This window comes from Hippocampus comes, unplaced genomic scaffold (assembly GCF_001891065.2).
Source record: "Hippocampus comes isolate QL1 unplaced genomic scaffold, H_comes_QL1_v1.1 scaffold367, whole genome shotgun sequence".
Taxonomy (NCBI): Eukaryota; Metazoa; Chordata; class Actinopteri; order Syngnathiformes; family Syngnathidae; genus Hippocampus; species Hippocampus comes.
The window spans coordinates 411,853-429,136 of NW_017805741.1; the positions used below are offsets into that span (position 1 = coordinate 411,853).

At 50.1% G+C, this 17,284-nt stretch overlaps 1 protein-coding gene across 1 annotated transcript in view; it reads right to left on the reverse strand.

Annotated features, from left to right (window-relative positions):
* Positions 1-8,143: 8,143 nt before the first annotated feature.
* The window catches only part of nrg3b (neuregulin 3b), a 113,981-nt gene continuing 104,840 nt past the window's right edge, over positions 8,144-17,284 (reverse strand). The window contains 3 exon segments of the mRNA XM_019883345.1: positions 8,144-9,113; positions 11,451-11,633; positions 15,377-15,477. Of these exon segments, the coding sequence (XP_019738904.1) occupies positions 8,549-9,113; positions 11,451-11,633; positions 15,377-15,477 (849 nt within the window). The 3' untranslated portion in view covers positions 8,144-8,548.

Sequence of the window (17,284 nt, forward strand, 5' to 3'; positions counted from 1 at the left end):
CACTGAATTGGTCCGAAAACTGTTGTGTAGCCATATCATGTCTTCATTCATACAGAAGAATATGTCATAGCACACGCCCTCTGAGTCGGTAAATACGAAAAGTTCATCATTTTTGTTTGGTTTTATGCCGGCGAACTTAAAAATGTTGGCAAACAAACAATATGTACGGTAGTCTTTACAAAGATCCACCCTCCTAGACTGATCCAAAGTATGGTTGTGAATTAGACGTTAAAAGTGGCATCTTTTTCTGCGAGTCATAACAAGAATAACTTGGCCAGAAACACAAACGTAAACATTATTAGCCTTGCAGCGGCTACAATTGATTGTTGACCGTGCAGGACACTGGAAGAGAGGAGAACAACAAGGCTATGTTTCGCCCTTTAATTTGGATCGTCTACTAAAGCATGTAAAAATGTCCGCCCCCACAAAAAAATTAAAAAAAAAAAATCATGCATGCGAATGAGGTGATGTACACACTCCTGGATGCGGCTCTATTGCAATTAAAATATATTTTTCCCACAGAAAAAAAAAAAAACAGCCGGCAAAACACACACAAGGAGGCAGGGGGATTGCGGCCTCATTACGGGAAGAATAACTTCCATATGCTGTGGTCATTATTGTGCGTGGAAGAAAGCATATCTGTCCAACAAATCTTTACCCATCTGTGGGGGTTGTCTTCTTTCAGTGGAGTTCATTGGAAAACCAAAGCCTGTATGAGCAGAGTGTGTGTGTGTATATATATATTAAAAAAAAAAATATATATATATATATATATCCACAGAGCCTGCTCACTTCCCTGAGGTGGATAAGATTCTTTCTGGTTCAGAGGATTTATTTATTTTTTTCAATTTTCAGTGTACAGTATTTCCTCTTTTGCACGTCACTGTTGTGGTGTTGCCTTGGTTTTCAGCACATGTGCCACACTCCAAAAGGCACAATACTTTTGGTTTTTCCACACCAAATGATTGACCTTATTTCATCCAATGTGGGCTCTGGAATAGCTTTACACAGAAAAACAGATATAAAGCATTCGGGATTAGCCACTTCTAATAATATAAAATATCTTAATCGAACTGAAGGATTCTTTGGTGACGCGAATGGCAGCCGACTCCCACCTTCTAACCGCTCTCTAGCCTTGAGGCTAACGATAGGCAAAGTCATTGCTCTTTGAGCTCACGCGAGCCAAGCTGTCAACATTTACGGGAGATGAGATGAAACACTCGGCGTTATTTCCACTTGTCTTGGCACTTCCAGGAAGTAGGCGGTGAGAGATGTTTGAATTGGAGAGCGAACTGTGGATGCTCCCCGTATGACAGCCGCGGCGCAATTCCCATTTTTCATGCTAGCAAAGGCTTGAGCTATTGTCAACGTTTCATCCGATGGGATGCTGCCTAATTAGTCTCCTTCCAAAGTTTCTCTCAACTCCATTCTTGATGGTTTGTCAGTCCACCTTGAGCCCAACTTTCCATGAATTACAAAATGGGGTGAGACAGTTACAGCGGTGACCTGTCTCTAGTAGCCGAGTGAGGTTTTGCAATTTGTTCTCGGACCACCAAAGAAGCTCCGTCCGTTGTCTCGCTGAGCAGACAGAGCAGCGGAGTCACTTCTGTCAGACTGCAACTGCGAAATGGCTCCCTGGAGGATTTCTCTCCTCCAGCTGATTAAAGGTACGGCAGCGGCACAACAGCGCGACAAGTCACACGTCACCGCTCTGAAACCTGTGAAAGTGACTAGAATCGAACGAGACGGGATGACATTCTGGGGATCTTTTTTTTTTCTCCCCCGCCCCCTTTAATTTCACCATCTGTTTCTTGGTGATTCACTAAGTTGGCAGAATCTCAGCCTCCTAACGAGAGCTGGCGGGGTAGTGCGTGTGTCTCTGCGTGCGTGAAGGGGGAGTGGTGTGGGGCTTGTCTTGGCCGGTGGAACAGCCTCATGGTGAGTTGTGTCAGCATCATCGCACACAACTGCTCCACCACTTGGCAGGAGGCCACCACATGCAGACCGGCACCGTGGTCAGAATGGCCTTCTCCCGGCCTTATAGCTGGCTTTCTGATGACCTTTGCGCGCCCGCTAGCAATTTTGAGTTCGGCCGCTTGGCACTGGGGTCATGCCCCTCGAAAGGTTGAACTACTCAGAAGGACTGCCGACGAAACGTGGCAGCCAAATGACAATTTTAGCCGTAAACTGGAACTGAAACGGCCCCAAAGGCGAACCAAAAAAGATGAATCGGTTCGCAAATAACAGCACACTAAGGATCGACTGACTGGCCGCTCCGCATTGAATATAAAAGACATACGAGAATGTAACAGCAGCATCTGTTGCATCTGCTCGTGTAAAAACTTGCCTCATGCGAAATCCGGACTTCGATCGGCGCACAGCCCGGTCGAGCTGGCATGATGTTCAACTCAAGTGTATTTCGAGAGCGCTTGAAGACAACCAGCGCTGTGTACAAAGTGCTGCGCGTGGACCGAAAAGAAATTCATGACAAAAATGGGAGAGAAAGCACCATTCCTGCCAAACTAAAAATCAAGGCTCATGCTGAGTCAAAAGCCAAAGAATAAAAACGAGTTGTCAAGATGGGCTTGCCGAACGTTCGGCGAGAGGTCATTCCAAAGAGAGGGACCGGCAACTGAGCCTCCGCTTCGTTCTCGGTACCTCGAATAGCGTCTGGAATAGCGTCAAGTATGAACAGCACACATTCACTTCTCCAGCCCAGTCGGCGGCTGCAAAGCAGGCGTCTCTGCCTGACTGGTAATTTGTCCATCACCCAAGGAAAAAGCAACAGCGGCTTCTTCGGATGCGACTATTTTGCAGGCTGTGCTCGTGAAAGAGGCTGGCTGGCGTGACATCCCATCCCGTTCCGTCAACTGACTGGAACTGTACTGCATGGTTGTATCTTGATATTGAGGAGAAGAAAAGAATCTCGACGGCACTTCATCCACCGGCGAGACACGTTTACGTGCAAAGTGTAAGGTATTTGATAACCTTCAGCGCACTGAATGAACCGCGCGGTGTCTTGATGTACTGGATCAGCAGCGACGAGGCTGCCGTAGTAAAACAAAAGCCTTAACACAATCATAGCCTTGTCAACCTGTGACATTCTTCAGATTGATTTTTGCCACAGACCCAAATGTTGCAGATGATTGCGTGCCGTCTCCCCCCCCAAAATGCGAGGGACACTTGCCGGCAATAAATCGCTGGCGCCGTCCGTCTTCTCTGCATGACCGAGCAACCAAATCGGATCCTGACTTTTTATGACACCGTACCAGCGACGGCCATAGCTGGCGGCGGCGGCGGCGGTGGCAATGCGCTTTGCGGGGCTGTCGGTCAGGCCCGTTGTCCTTCTGAAAGCAATATCTGACGAGCAGCTGAGAGGAGATTTCATGACATCTGGAGCAAAGTTCCACTTCAGCTCCCCATTCAAAGGTCGTTGCCGCAGCGATCTCCAAAAGACATCTTTTTACCAGAATTCCGAAAGGAGCCGGCCGGCCCTTCACGTCAGCACATAAAGTAGCGTCGTATCGCCCACGCTCTTGGCCTGAGAATTAAACGATCGCTCTTCACCTTTGCAGTGAAAACCCACGCATCCACGCTCGTTCTGACCCGACCAGAAGAGAAGGCAGAAAAGACCGAGATGCGACTCAGACCGTGAGTTCGCAATCAATTCGGGGCCTAATAGAAAATCCTTTGGCCTTTTCCCTTCAAGAAGCGGGCATGAAAATGTTGAAATCTGGATTCAATTGAGCACGTGCTCACTTTAGAAGGAGCACTTGCGTGTGCGTCTTTGGGTGGGCACCGCATAAAACAGCCGCCATCCCATCAGCGTAATCAAGTTGGACAGATACGCCCACAGAAAATGTCATTGAATGAAGCGAATCCCGCCGAGCCCAACACAGACGGATCGCGGACTCGATTTCCTTCGCGCCGTTCCACCGCGGCCACGGTTGACGGCGATAAGCCTCATGAACCGTCGGGCTCCGCCGCGGGCAGCCGTTCGTTGATCACACTCGGGAGGAATCAAAGCGCGACAGTGCAGCGTACGGTATTTGGACGATCTCGACTTTGGAATGTGCAACTGTGGACTCTCAGAGTGCAGCCCTCCACCAAGGTTGAATGTTGGAGGACTGGGCTTTTAATGATTTCAAACTCTAACATCAGATTTGTGAAGCCTCCCGGGGCTTTAAAACTTTTCATGCGTGACATTAGCAACTGTGACTTTAGACTACAAAGAGAAACATTCTGCGAAGGTTCAGATTTAACTGAACACGGAGAAAGACAACTCCCGCCAACATGTATCTGCGTTTGTTGGTGAGCTATCAAGCGACTTCCCGGTTCGAGGAGAATGATGACCAAACCACTTTTGACGATGAGGAAAGAACAGCATTGTGACTCAAAAAGACTGATCCGTTGTACGGAGCTCAACGCGAAATGTTCTTTTTCCATAAAGCGTGAGCACTTTCTACCTGTTTATGCCCCAAACCGCAACACTTCCTCAGAACCCCCCCCCCCCCAACTCCTCATTACACGCCTGAACTGATCGTGCCGCGTAGAAATGCCACTAGCGCCGAGCGTTTTACACACCTCCTGAGAAGTGAGATTTAATGGCTCGCTCAAATCATTCTGCGACGCCACCGTTTGCGACTTTGCTTTTAACAGCACAATTATCTTCCAAGTCTCTAATCTGTTGGTTTGGTGAGCGCCTTAAAAGTTCCTCTCTCTCGCTTTAAGTGGCTAAAACCTACCAAGCGGAGAAAATTGAAACCGTCACACCTGACTTTGGAATCCAAACATGCTGAGAAAAGAGTAAATGGAGCTCACGCGTTGAGCGCATTAATTGGCACCAATTCACCTTTCGCTAAAACCGAGCCTTGTTCTTCTTGTGGGCCATTTAACCTTCATTTCAAACACGAGCCTGCTTAGCAACTGTTGCTAAATCTGACGAGGTCAACCGAATCCAGAATTTGGTATTCCCAGCGCATCACTTGAGATTTCAAATCCGTGAGAAGAAATGAAAACAAACGACCCATTCTGTGGCACGTTAGCTCCCCTCGCGTTAGCTTAGCTGATGACCTGGCTAACGGCTAGCTCCACAGACAGTGACCAGCCTCCCGCCCACCAAATTAGCATGCGAACGGCAGCCTGGAAATATTTTACAGGTATTACAATGACATCGGTACCTTAGCTTCCAAATGTTATTCACATCATCGATGATACTCAATGAGAAAATCACCATTTACTGGACTGACAATCTGTTTTTCCATCAGATCCAACTGCACCCCTTCAATTAAGATTTCCATTTATTTTGCATATGTATTATGTTGGAACGAAGCGAAAAACAAAAAGTTTTTGTCGTGGTTGCATGACAAGTGTGATGAAATTGGCCGCGCAAACAGCAGCAAGTGCAAAAAAAACCCGACTTCCACTGTTATTACACTTGAGTGATCTTAAGAGGACTGAGAATAGTCGGAAATGCATTCTAAAGCTCCCCCGTGGCACCTGTTCCAGTGGGGTTGTCACAGTTCAGCGCGGAGAGGAAGTGCGGGCATGAAAAATGCTCAAGTTTATTTTAATCTTTTGCGTAATAAACCTGACAGCCAATTCCGCCGCCAACGGGATTTGATGTCGGCGCGACGACACCGCGACGACACCGCTTGATGGAACTGACCATTTATAGCAAACGCTTTTGATTTGGCTCGGCACTCGTGGAGGCTTTTAAAGAAGGAAACGAGTCCCCCGGGACGACGCGGCGTTCACAAGCAAATACGAAAAAGTCGCACGTGAGACCTTTGTGGAGCCAGCGATGCCAAAAGATGAGCTCATAAAAGGGACTTGTGTTGCGCAGTCGTACCACCCGATGACTGCAAAGTATCGAGCGCTTTTTGTTACAAAGTGACCCCGGAAAAGTGATTTGACCCTCACAGGAAAAAAGTTTGGGGACCCCGGTGAAAGTTATTTTTAAAAAAACGAACAAAAAATGACATCGAGCAGATCGTGACATCGGAGGTTTTGCCTGGATGCCAGCGATATGCTATCGTTTTCTACTTTGACATTGAGTTTGCTTGCCTTCCATTGAGCCTCCATCATTTTCAAAGCCTTCTCTGCCAGCCTAAATATGACCCAAAGCACTGACCTGTATTCCAAACTTACATGAAATTGCATGCCTTTATTTCCAAAAGGCTTTTGTCTTCATTTCGTAGCGTGCGTCTTGGCTGCAGGGCCTCCGTCAACGTCCCGGCGCCTTCAGAAAGGAAAAAGAAGACGCACCGTTGAAATGTCTGTTTCTCCTCGTTACCAATCAGATTTGAGATTCAATGAACCGTCCTCGAGTCTTTAACTAACATAACTACAACAACTATAACTCTGGCAAAAGTTCTGATCTCGAACCTGGAGTCTGGAGCAGGTCGGGCTCCCGGTGAAGAGCCAAGATCCCGCCAGCGACGTCGTCCCATCCTTCTGCTCCTGCAAACAAAAGCATCCTGCCCCAAAACAGACGCTCTTTTATGACCAAAAGCGCTCCAACATTTATCGTGAAGCTTTCTGTTGCCTCAAGTGCCATCCCTGAAAACCGGTTGACTTTGCATACCTCCTCCTGCAGCAAACAGAACATCTGTGGCAGTTTTCCCAAACCAGCCGGCAGACCTAAATCAATGGAATCAGACAAGAAACTTCCACAAGATTTTTTTTTTCCCTTTACTCCTCAACAGACTCGCCTCATTTTGAACTCTGACGAGTATAAAAGCGTGACAGCTGGCGTATCGGGAATGTCCGATTAAAGCAGAGACCAAAGGAGCCGCGTCGTGTGAGGTCGTGACAAAATCCGTCTGGCTTGGCACCCCCGGAGGACGCCGGGGGTCTTGACCCGGCCGTGCCCGGCAATCATAGCAGTCGCGGAGCCGACGTCTCTTGTGGGAGAGCCTTGTCAGTGTCACTCACTCTCAATCAGCGGCTCATTTGCGTCTGTCTGGAAGGACGACCGTGTGAAAGCGACCATTTCTTGGTTCAACCAGCCCTCTTGTCGAGCCTTCGCGCTCTCGTTTGGTTTTGGCATGCGGTTAGCTTCGGATATGCCGACATTTCCGCATGCACCGTTGATGGAAATGGCGCCCTCCGTCTCAAAAAGTGGACGTGCGGTCAGTGGAGCTACACCCGCTCAGGCGAAACCACTCTCAACCATTACTCATTTGTTTTTGGGGCCGGGGAGGCTCTGTCAAGTGTCTCGTGTGGGAGATGAGTTGCTGAGAAGGGTTTGCAGACATCATCACAAGTCTTGCGGCAGTGCGCGCACACACGAAATCTTGCCATCCTCCTTATAATCTTCAGACCATCTGGCGAGGGAGGAGAAACCTCGCCGGCCCCCGCTGCGTTAGCATTCCTCTCACGTTGAGCACCGCGCGCTGATATGGGAGTCGACGGCGACCTGGTTTGTTGGGCCCGAATCCAACAAACTCGGCTCGTGTGGGGTGACGAGAATGTTACATTTGGAGTCTGCTGTTCAGAATCAACTCAACAAGCATCATCTCGTGTCGCCCTGCACACACACACGCACACATATAAAACAGAGAGATGTCGTTTGGCATTTGTTAGCAAGCAGGCTACGTTCTGGTTCGAGAAGAATGACTTGGAGTCTCTGTAAAGTGGACTTTAAATTTGACAGACCACACAAAAGAGTGAGAGCGCTTGCCACCGGCTAGCTTGCGAGCTAACAGGCTAGCGGGGCTCCTCGCGGCCCGCGGGCAGACGGCTGCCTCGTCCTTGCCGAAGAATTGAAATCATGACAACAAGCTGTTGCGTCAATTGTGGCCGTGTGCTCCCGGGGTAGAAACGAGTCACGTCCCGAGAAGCGAGCAAAATGCACCAAAATGCAATTGCACAAGCTAACCGCTGTTGATGACAAAGGCGCTCAATTTCTCCGACTTCGTCGTGGCGAGCTAGTTGCCCAAATGCATCACAAAACAAGGAGGGCTGAAATGGCAAAAAGCAGGTTCACGCTTTCGCTTGAGAATCGAGCACGCCGCCGTTTGGTTTGTTCGCGTGTCGGAAAAGATGCGCGGGATGGGACCAACTTCTTTGGGCACGTTGCACTTCTCGGAAGAGCTTGACGTGATCTGGGTGGAAAAAGAGGACTTGAGATGTCCAAAGCTCTCCACACTGTTATCTTGGTCTTTATTTTGTCACAATTGGATGTCAAATATATATACGTCTATGTGACATATATTAGATGACAGATACCGTATAATTTCTTTACAATAGAGAAACAACATTGAGACACACTATTTTGGTTTCTAGGTAGAAGCTCCCTTTAAATAGTGTTGTTTGTTTTGTTTTTTTTTTGTTTCAGTTTAGCTCCCACTGACATTATTCACAATGTGTGCTTGTTTGGGGTTTGCCGTCATGATCCGACATATTTTTTTTGTTGTCGTTGGTCCTTTGCAGTTCAATCTGTTCATCAAACGGCCTCCGATATCGGTCCACGCGGCCGCACAGATGGTCCCGCCGGCCCGACGGCAAGAGTAGCGGGACCGAATTGGTGGAAACTTGAATCCAATCAACTGCAATTTCCGTTTCCTCTGCAGATGGCCGAGGGGCCATTTGGGCTCTCGATGGCGGTGTAACCTTGGCCCGCCGTCTTCGAACCTCGGATCCCGGTGCCCGGGTGCTCTCTGGCGGTGCAGCGGCTCCTTTGTCCGGTCCCGACCTCGGTAGCGCCCCCGCGGGTGACGTGAGAACCCGAGGACTTGGTCAGGGGACTAGAGGGGTTTTTCCGCTCGAATGCCCGATGGAGTTCTGCGGTCATTTCAATGGCGGAGGAAGAGGGCGTCTGAGGGCGAGCGGCAATGGGCGGGGCGCTCTCGCAAGGAGGAGAGGAAGGGCTGCCGGCGGGGACGCGACTCCCCCCCGGGTTTTGCTCAGTCGTATCCACGCGCCTCCCCTCAAGGTCGCACGCCTGCAGCGAGGGGATGATGGGAACGGAACGGGCGCGCAGCGAGGGCGGAGGGAGGCCGCTTCCCTTATCCAGGCGAGTGCAAGGCACCTCGGTCCATCCCTTTCTCCCGGCAAAGTGAGAGGTCCCGCTGAGGAGGGCGCCGACCTTTCCCCCGCTCGCATCACACCTTGAGGCGGGAGAGAATGAAATGGCAATCATTACCGCAGGGTGACCTTGACACCGCATCAGATGTGGGGCGCGGGGAGAAAGCAAACGGTACTGTTGAGGGTTTGTGTAACGGTTCCCATGAATCGGCAACCACGAGAAAAAGGACAAGGGAGAAGAGGGTGAAACGCTAACGCAGTTACCTGACGAGTTAACGGCTAGCTTGGCCGCCTCTTTGTATTTTCTGGCACCACACAGAATTCTGCTTTGGCGGGGTCGCAACTCGCGATTGTCCGCGAGATTTGGGGTGCCGAACTTGTCGCCTGGGGGGCGTCCATCCCGATTCTAAAGCTGTTATGATGTTGACTCTTGACTGAGTACGCGCAAGTCATCCAGCATCATCGTGAAATGTGTCTCGCGGAGCTTAATGCTGTTGCCCGGTCCCGGTTCACATTTAGACCCCACCCCCCCTGCGCCTTAGGAGACAGCCGCTGTTATTGGCAGCCTTCAGAGACTGTTTGTAGCATAACCAAGTTTCTATAATTGAACGAGTTCCCCGGTCCCCTCGGTATTCGAAGGGGAAATGCAAGCTGGAGGTAAATCCGGCGGATCAAAAGACATCTAAAAATACACGCCGTTGCAAAGTTGCCGTCAGTTCTGTCCTTATCTGTGGCGGGTAAATATGTTTTGATGCTGGATAATAAAAGTGACAACGCTCAGCGGGGGTTTTGTTGTCTGGAAATGGGGAAAATGTGGAGGGGCGCTTCCCCAGTTTCTGCGCCAGGCTCGAGCCCCGTCTCGTCTCTAGCCTACCCCCCCCCCCCCCCCTTTTTTTTTTTTTTTTTTTTTTGCTGCACTATCGTCACAATCTCCCCTCACTTTACCTCCCACTACTGCTATCCAGAGAGGAGACCGTGTATCCATGGCAACTGTGAAGAAGGGAGGAGGCGGGTGAGGGGTTGGAGGAGTGGGGGCCGCTCCGAAGCTCGGCGTTAGTATTGCTGCTCAGTCCAGAAATAGGTCACTTAAAGCGGCTCGAGGGCCGGCAATCGCCGAGCGTAACTGCGCTGATGGCTAATCAGATCCAAATGTCTTCAACTCACCGGTTGACCTTCAATCGCCCGGAGTTCATTTGTTTCGCGGCGAGCGGACATATCGAGAAACCGGGGCAGAGTTCTTTTTTAATTTCTAGATCCGGTCCATGAAATTTGAAGGCGGAAAGTCAGGCTCAATCTCCAGAGCACTCGCGCAAAAGCCATCAGAAGCACAGCGGAACATGACGGCGAGTGTCTGTTGAGAGCACATTTCGCACTAATTCTCTTTCAAATGGAGACAAAAGCCCTGCCCTCAATTGGGGAGACCCAGGATGGAGAACTGCTCGGTTCCGTGGAGCTTTGTTTCAAAAAAAAAAAAAATGTTGAAAATAGGTCACATAAAGAGTTTGTCAGCAGGCAGCGTTATCTTTCGAGTTGCCGTGATGTTCAATCAGACCCGCTTGCTAACGGGAGCGTCGCGAGGGACACCGCGCCGCCGCTTGCTTTAACGACGGCCGTCTTTGATAAAGTTGCACGGGCTGACAGCAAATTAGGCTGATTGTGAGTGACGTGCCGCAAAGCGCTTCCTTAACACCCGAAGCTCGCTCGGGCAACCGAGCCAAAACAATTCCCCCTTCTCAAGTCGGCGCATCGTCCTTCGTAGGGAATTGGAATCTCATTGGCGGTTCCAAACGCGACAGCTAGCGGGCCTATTAAAAACAAGTAAAAAAAAAAAAAAACAAGCCAAGTAATACCCATTGATTTTCAGAAACTGTGCGCATGGGTTATTTTGAAAGCTCCCACGAGACTTGGCAGATTGTCTTTCTATCTCTTCCTGATCCAACTCCGAATCAAAATAGTCGCCCGGGTTTGAATCTCTGCCGGAACGTCGGCCGAGACGCCGTTTGGCCATTGAGCATTTGGGATGGACCCGGTTGTCCCGATGAGTCGTGACAGCGACACCCGAAGGAGGGCTCATGAGACCTGCAAGGAGGCCGTAAATCGAACGTACTTTCCGACGTATTTGGGGGCGCCACGCCGGCGTAAAACGGCTTGCTCGTTCCCGCCGACTGCTGTCAGGCTATTCAATCGACGGTCCTGAAAATCTGGACTCACCCCCAATCACCCATTTTTCAGATGCTTCTATTTATATTTGATCTTTATTTCGATCGCGTGTGTCTTCTACTTTCTCCCTCTCCTAATTTTGCTGCTGTCAATTGGGAATCTCTCCATTGTGAGACAAATCAAGGTTTTCTGACCTGATCTTAATGCGTCAAGTGAACAGAAGACGTGCGGGGACGGACCAAGAAAAATGCAAGTTTTACCCGCCGAAGGACTCCGCCTCAGTTGGCTCCTCCTCCTGCAGGTGCTTGTAGACGTGACGGGACGCTCGCGACGCATCCATGGGATTGGACGGCAGCTTCGACTTTCCTCTGGAAACGGGCGGCGTCCTGAAATGATGGGCCTCCTCGCATCTTTGTGCCGGACTCAGCGAGAGGGAATTGCTCCTGCAAGCGCAAGAAGGTGAAGGGAAAGAGGTAGCAGCGGCGCATCGGGGAGTGGACGTTTGAAGGCACCCATTGACTAATCCCTTGCAAAATCTTAATCTGCTCCTTGTTCGGACTGACCTTTCGGCTAAGCGCGCCAATGGCGGCTGCCGGAATTTTGAACGTTTGTTCCCAAACAAAAAAAAAAATGTGTTCATCATTTATCAGTTCCACCTTTGACTTCCATCATCATGCGCTCATGTGTGAGCGCTCGACAAAGAAAGCGAGAAGGGTGAAGGAAGTGCTGTCCCTGGTTTTGCAGCTGTGCGCGAGGTCGCAAATCAACATGGCGGGTGCGCCGCCGGTGGCTCCGCGGGAAAAGTCAAATCAGAAGGTCATGAAGAGGAAGGGGAAAAAAAAAAAGGCCTCCTCCTAATGCGGAATCACAATCATTGTGAAGATTTCTTGTCGACAGAGGGTGAAAAGACCAAAGCGTCCCGGTTTTGTTCCGTTGGCGACCAACAGGTGCGACGCTGGACGGATTCTCCTCCAGCGTCGCACCTGTTGGTCGCCAACGCAATAAAACCCGGACGCAAAGATTGCCAAAATTCGAAAGATTAAAAATCTGCCATCTCTGGTCCATTTTGCACCTAAAATTCGATTTTTAATAGATCACCGCCCTCGAGGAAAAACAAGACAGAATTGACAACAAGCGCGCTGGCAAACGGAGGCGGACTTTTTGAATTGAAACGACAACTTGGAAGCGATTCCCTTTCCTTGTCGAGTAACGCGGCTACCAACGTCGCAGTTGAGGCGAATGTCGGCTTGTTCACAGTTGTTCCTCGTCACACTACCTACGCTTTATTCCAATAGCATCAAAGCCTTTCCTTGCTTCCAAAACTGTTTCCCTCCTCAACTTTGACTTTATCAGTGCATTAAACAGACGGCATACTTGTGTTTTACCGAAAACGAGCTGCTGTTCGGGCCCCGTGGGATTGAAATTGCAGGTACAACATTTTCCGGCTTGCTTCATCAAGAGGTGCTTTGGTGTGTGGTGGGCTAGCCCCCCCCCCCCCGCCATGGGCGCTTTTTGTTTGTGTTGAACCACGGTAGCGGCATGTAACACGTTCTTTGCGTTGAGGTGAAAAACAAAACACCAACCGCGTCATTCTCTCACATTGATATTTGGCAGAGACGACATCGAGGTGGAATGTGCCGAACGTTCCCGCAATTTTGAAGCCCCTCCCCCCATCAAAAAAAAAAAAAAAATCAACGTGGCCCACACTTGGTACTTGGTTCAGCCATCTTTGATTGCGCATTGCGTTTCATCCCCCTTGCTGTCTGGAGATGCTAAAATCTACCCAAAAAAAGCACTTCCCAAAACGAGCGTCCCGATGTGACCTCTTTGCCGGTGGAACTAATCCTGTGTGATGTGTTTTACGCGTTTTATCCAACAAACCCAAGCCAAATGCGACGTTCCCAATAAATACATTTGTACTCAGCCCGAGATTAAATTTCACTTCATCGATGAACCCTCACGAGTTCTTCATAATTCAATTATGACTTCGAAATGTTGTGGCGACGCACCATCGACCGGCGGACGCCGCCATGATTACGCATCAATCCAGAAAGCGTTACGTGCGTCAAACTTGGCGGGCGAAGCGGCTCGAGAGAGAGACGCATCAACACCTTTTGAAACGAGTGATGGAGGCACTCATTGATCTGGACATTTTCTCTGCCGGGTTATGCGTTATGACACTGAGCGTAACTACGAATAAGTCTCGTCAGTCCCCGGTACGCACACACGGCCGCACACAAAAGTGTACATCGTGTCGGAGAGTAACATCCTGGGGACTGGTGGCAAAGCAATGGCAGGGCACACCAAACAACCCTTCATATTCATATTCACACCGGTGGACGGTTTTGAGTCTTCAATGACGCTATCATACATGTTTCTGCAAGCCCCCGCCCCGCCCCGCCCCGTGCCAATGAGGCACTCTAAAGTGGGCGCGGCAGCATGGAGCTCCCGTCCGTCACATCAGACTTAAAAAAAAAATCGAATAATGGCCGACAACGAGGTGCTCTAAAAACTAAATCAACAACAATGACGGTTTAGTGAACAGCAGTTGGAAACCCCCCCACCCCAAAAGTTAAAATCGTCTCGTATTTTTGGATGCCATAATCAATGGGTCATTGGAAAAAAAAAAAATCATCTTCCATATCAGGGGTCCCTGGACCCAAAAAGAGTATCCTGCCACGCAGCCTAGCAACAGCGACGTGGTTGTTTTCACTCAGGAAGGACACTTAGTCTGGAGCAGGTACGCCCCGGGTCATTGTGACAGCTTTTTATGAGCCTTCTTATCCGGGATGGCTCACAGCGCGCCGCGCTTTCTCGGGTCAATATCTCCAAATCATCCATCAGAGTCTAATTCGGCTCCGCCGCGTCCGACTCCGACAAGCAGAAACAAATGATTGACCGTCGGCCGCCCGGGATGAAGCACCTGCGCGACACCGCGTCGTCCCTCCCCCCTCCCTCGCCGCAGCCGTCAAAGCCCGTGGAAATTTGTCGGCTGTCAGGCGGCGGTCTCCAATCACCAACGCACCCTGCCTGTCCTTGCTTTATCACGCCCAAAGCTGCACTCATCACGCCGACTTTTAAATAAACGCGTGGCGCTTTATGCGGCGTCTTGTCTTATTTGCATCCCATTACGTGGCAGATTTACGGCCGTCTTTCCGCCGCTGCCTTTAATTAGGGCAAAGGCGATACATCAAGTGCAAAGCAGACATTTACCGTCACTCATTTCTGGTGATTTGCCAGCAGTGAGTGCAAGCGGCGCCCGCGGGGAGAGTTGCGGCGAGCGACTCGTGCGTTGGTCGCCCGACACGGATGTCACAAAGCATCAGAGCGATCCGGTAGACGCATGACATGCTTTTTCTCTTGACTCCCCATCACCCCCCGCTCCCTCTTGTCCCGCTAGCTGTGTTTACAAAGCAGAGCCACCTCCGAGATCCTTCGTACCAAGATTTTGCTCAAGATTTTGTCATAAAAAAAGGAACCGATGTTTAACGCGACGTACTTTTTTCATCTTTTCCCGCAACAGGACCATGTCCTTTTATTTCTGATATGTTGCTTGCTAACGATTTAGAGTGTTATTTAGAAAAGCGAAATTCTGTATTAAAAAAAAAAATGGAGACACAAAGAATTAGGGTGGAAGCAAAAAGAAGATCAAACGAGCTGTTTTGCTATTTTACAAAAAAAAAAAAAAAAAAAAAGGGGTTTTTTTTTTTTTTAAAAAAAAAAAAAAAAAAAACCCTGCACAAGCCGTGACTTAAAATACAACTTAAGAAAGATTTTGGGCAGATTTGAACAAATGATGACAGTTCTTGCCACATATTTGCTTCAATTCAAAGAAAAACATAAAATACAGAAAAAAAATTCTCGTGTTCTCAGTAAGCTGCGGTCATCGTCATTTAACGGAGAGGATCAAGAATACATGCCAGTGAATGGTCTAATGGGGAAAAAGTCCGTTGGTGGGGCATACTGGGGGAAAAAAATGCTTGAGGAATGCATTCATTTGACCAAAAATGAATGAATAAACAAGCTGGATCCATTTCACGTGTAGATATGAGCCAGCAGCCGAGCGCAAACCGCCATGCGATCTATCCGTCACAAATGTCGACATCATCTGTTTAGTGTCGAAAGGTCACGACCATATCGCAGGTCGATCGCTTTCCCGGCGTGAGTGATGCGCGGCCATTTTCACCTGAGGCGTTTCCCTTTAGACCGCGCGCCGCCGAGAGCGTGCGGCGATGGCGTCGGGGCCTCCGGCGCCGCGTCGCCGGTGCCGCGCAGGGTGCCGCGGCCCTGCGAAGGAGACACAAAGCGATGGTGGTGAATGGATGAAATATTAATTTAATATTCATGAAATATTCCACCAAATTCCCCTAGTCATCTAGTAGTGAAAAAAAATAACCAAAATCGAATCAAATATTTCGCAAACGAGCTTTTACGCAGCGGCTAGGAATTCAATTATACCTCTGAACTGTAGAGGGAGCCCAAGAGCACGATAAATCCAATTTTTTTCCTCCAGCTCATCTCGGATCCATTTTTAGCGGCGGTCCAAACAAAAGCATGCTGCAAGTGATGTACGGCGGTGCATCGAAAGAGCTTGAGGAGGGGGAAAGGGGGGAGGGGGAAGGGGAAGGCAAATACATCATGTGGGAAGAGAGGGGAGGGTCGGCTCACTTCCGAAGGTTGATGTCCCCTTTCGGGGAGAGGAAGCGCTTTCTGGCAAATTCCCCCGTGCTCGGGCGCTGTCCTTAATTACGCTTTACATTTGAAAGCTCAGATTAGAAGGGGACGCGCTTGTGCATGGAGCAGCACACTGGGCCGCCCACACAACAATTAATCCCACCCAAGATTACGTTAATAGCTCCCCTGCCCCGCTCTCCATTCGTCTTTTCCCCCCCGGTCTTATCAAAACCAAGAACATTATCTGTCGGCAATCCCCGGGAAGCAACCGCGGCGGCGCCCCCCGTGAAAATCGGGAGATCATTTTCAGCCCGTCGGCCGACGGGGACCCTCCTGATTTGCCCTTCTATTTCTCTTGGATTTGGAGACAATTTAAAAGCGCGTCCCTCCGCATCGATTTCGGCATTTTGGTGGATGGAGGTTAGGAGCAGGGGTGCAGCTCGACATCTTTGTTGTTGGGCGACAAAACATTTGGCTGGGAGGGGGGTCAAACTCAGAGCACAAACGGGATCGAGTGGAAATAAAAAGCCATGTTTGTCTGAGCTGAACTGACTAGCGCGTGCGTTCGGATCCATCGGAAGTCAATAGTGACGTTGTTCAAAGTGACAGTCGATCTGAAGTCAATTGTGGCACGGTATCGAGAGATGGAAGAACGCTGCATCCTTTGGGACATGACAGCAAGGCCACGGCTTTCAAAATTTCCCCTCAGATGCGGGCTGGCCAGAGAGTGGCCAGGGGGTGTCCGGTTGCTCCGCCCCCGGTTAGGAGCGGGGCTGAACAATAAAGGCAATTCAAATCAATACGGCGAGGTAGTCCAATGCCATTTTCGAACCGCGAAGGCTGCAAGTGCAATATTACGGGGGGAATCCGACCCACCCCGCCCCCAAATTCTTCAGGCCTGGTTGGAAGTGTGTCCCCTCTACAAATTGTGGTATCTTGTCGGGGGAATACAGGGGGAAGCGTCCATCCATCCATTTTCCAGCGCTTATCCTGTTCAGGGTCACGGATGACCTGGAGGCGATCCCAGCGAATGCGAGGGAAAGGCAGGCGCCACGCCGGATTGGTCACCAGTCAATCGCATCGAGAAACAGACACGGCGGGGGAACAGAGTCGCCCCGTGGACCACAGTGGAAATTGTAGTCACTGAAGGAGAAGCCCCCCCCCCCTCCATCCATTTTCCAGCGCTTATCCTGTTCAGGGTCACGGATGACCTGGAGGCGATCCCAGCGAATGCGAGGGAAAGGCAGGCGCCACGCCGGATTGGTCACCAGTCAATCGCATCGAGAAACAGACACGGCGGGGGAACAGAGTCGCCCCGTGGACCACAGTGGAAATTGTAGTCACTGAAGGAGAAGCCCCCCCCCCCCCCCGCCCCCAGGCCACCTCTTGGTCCAAAACCCTACCGCAAATGCATTGAACA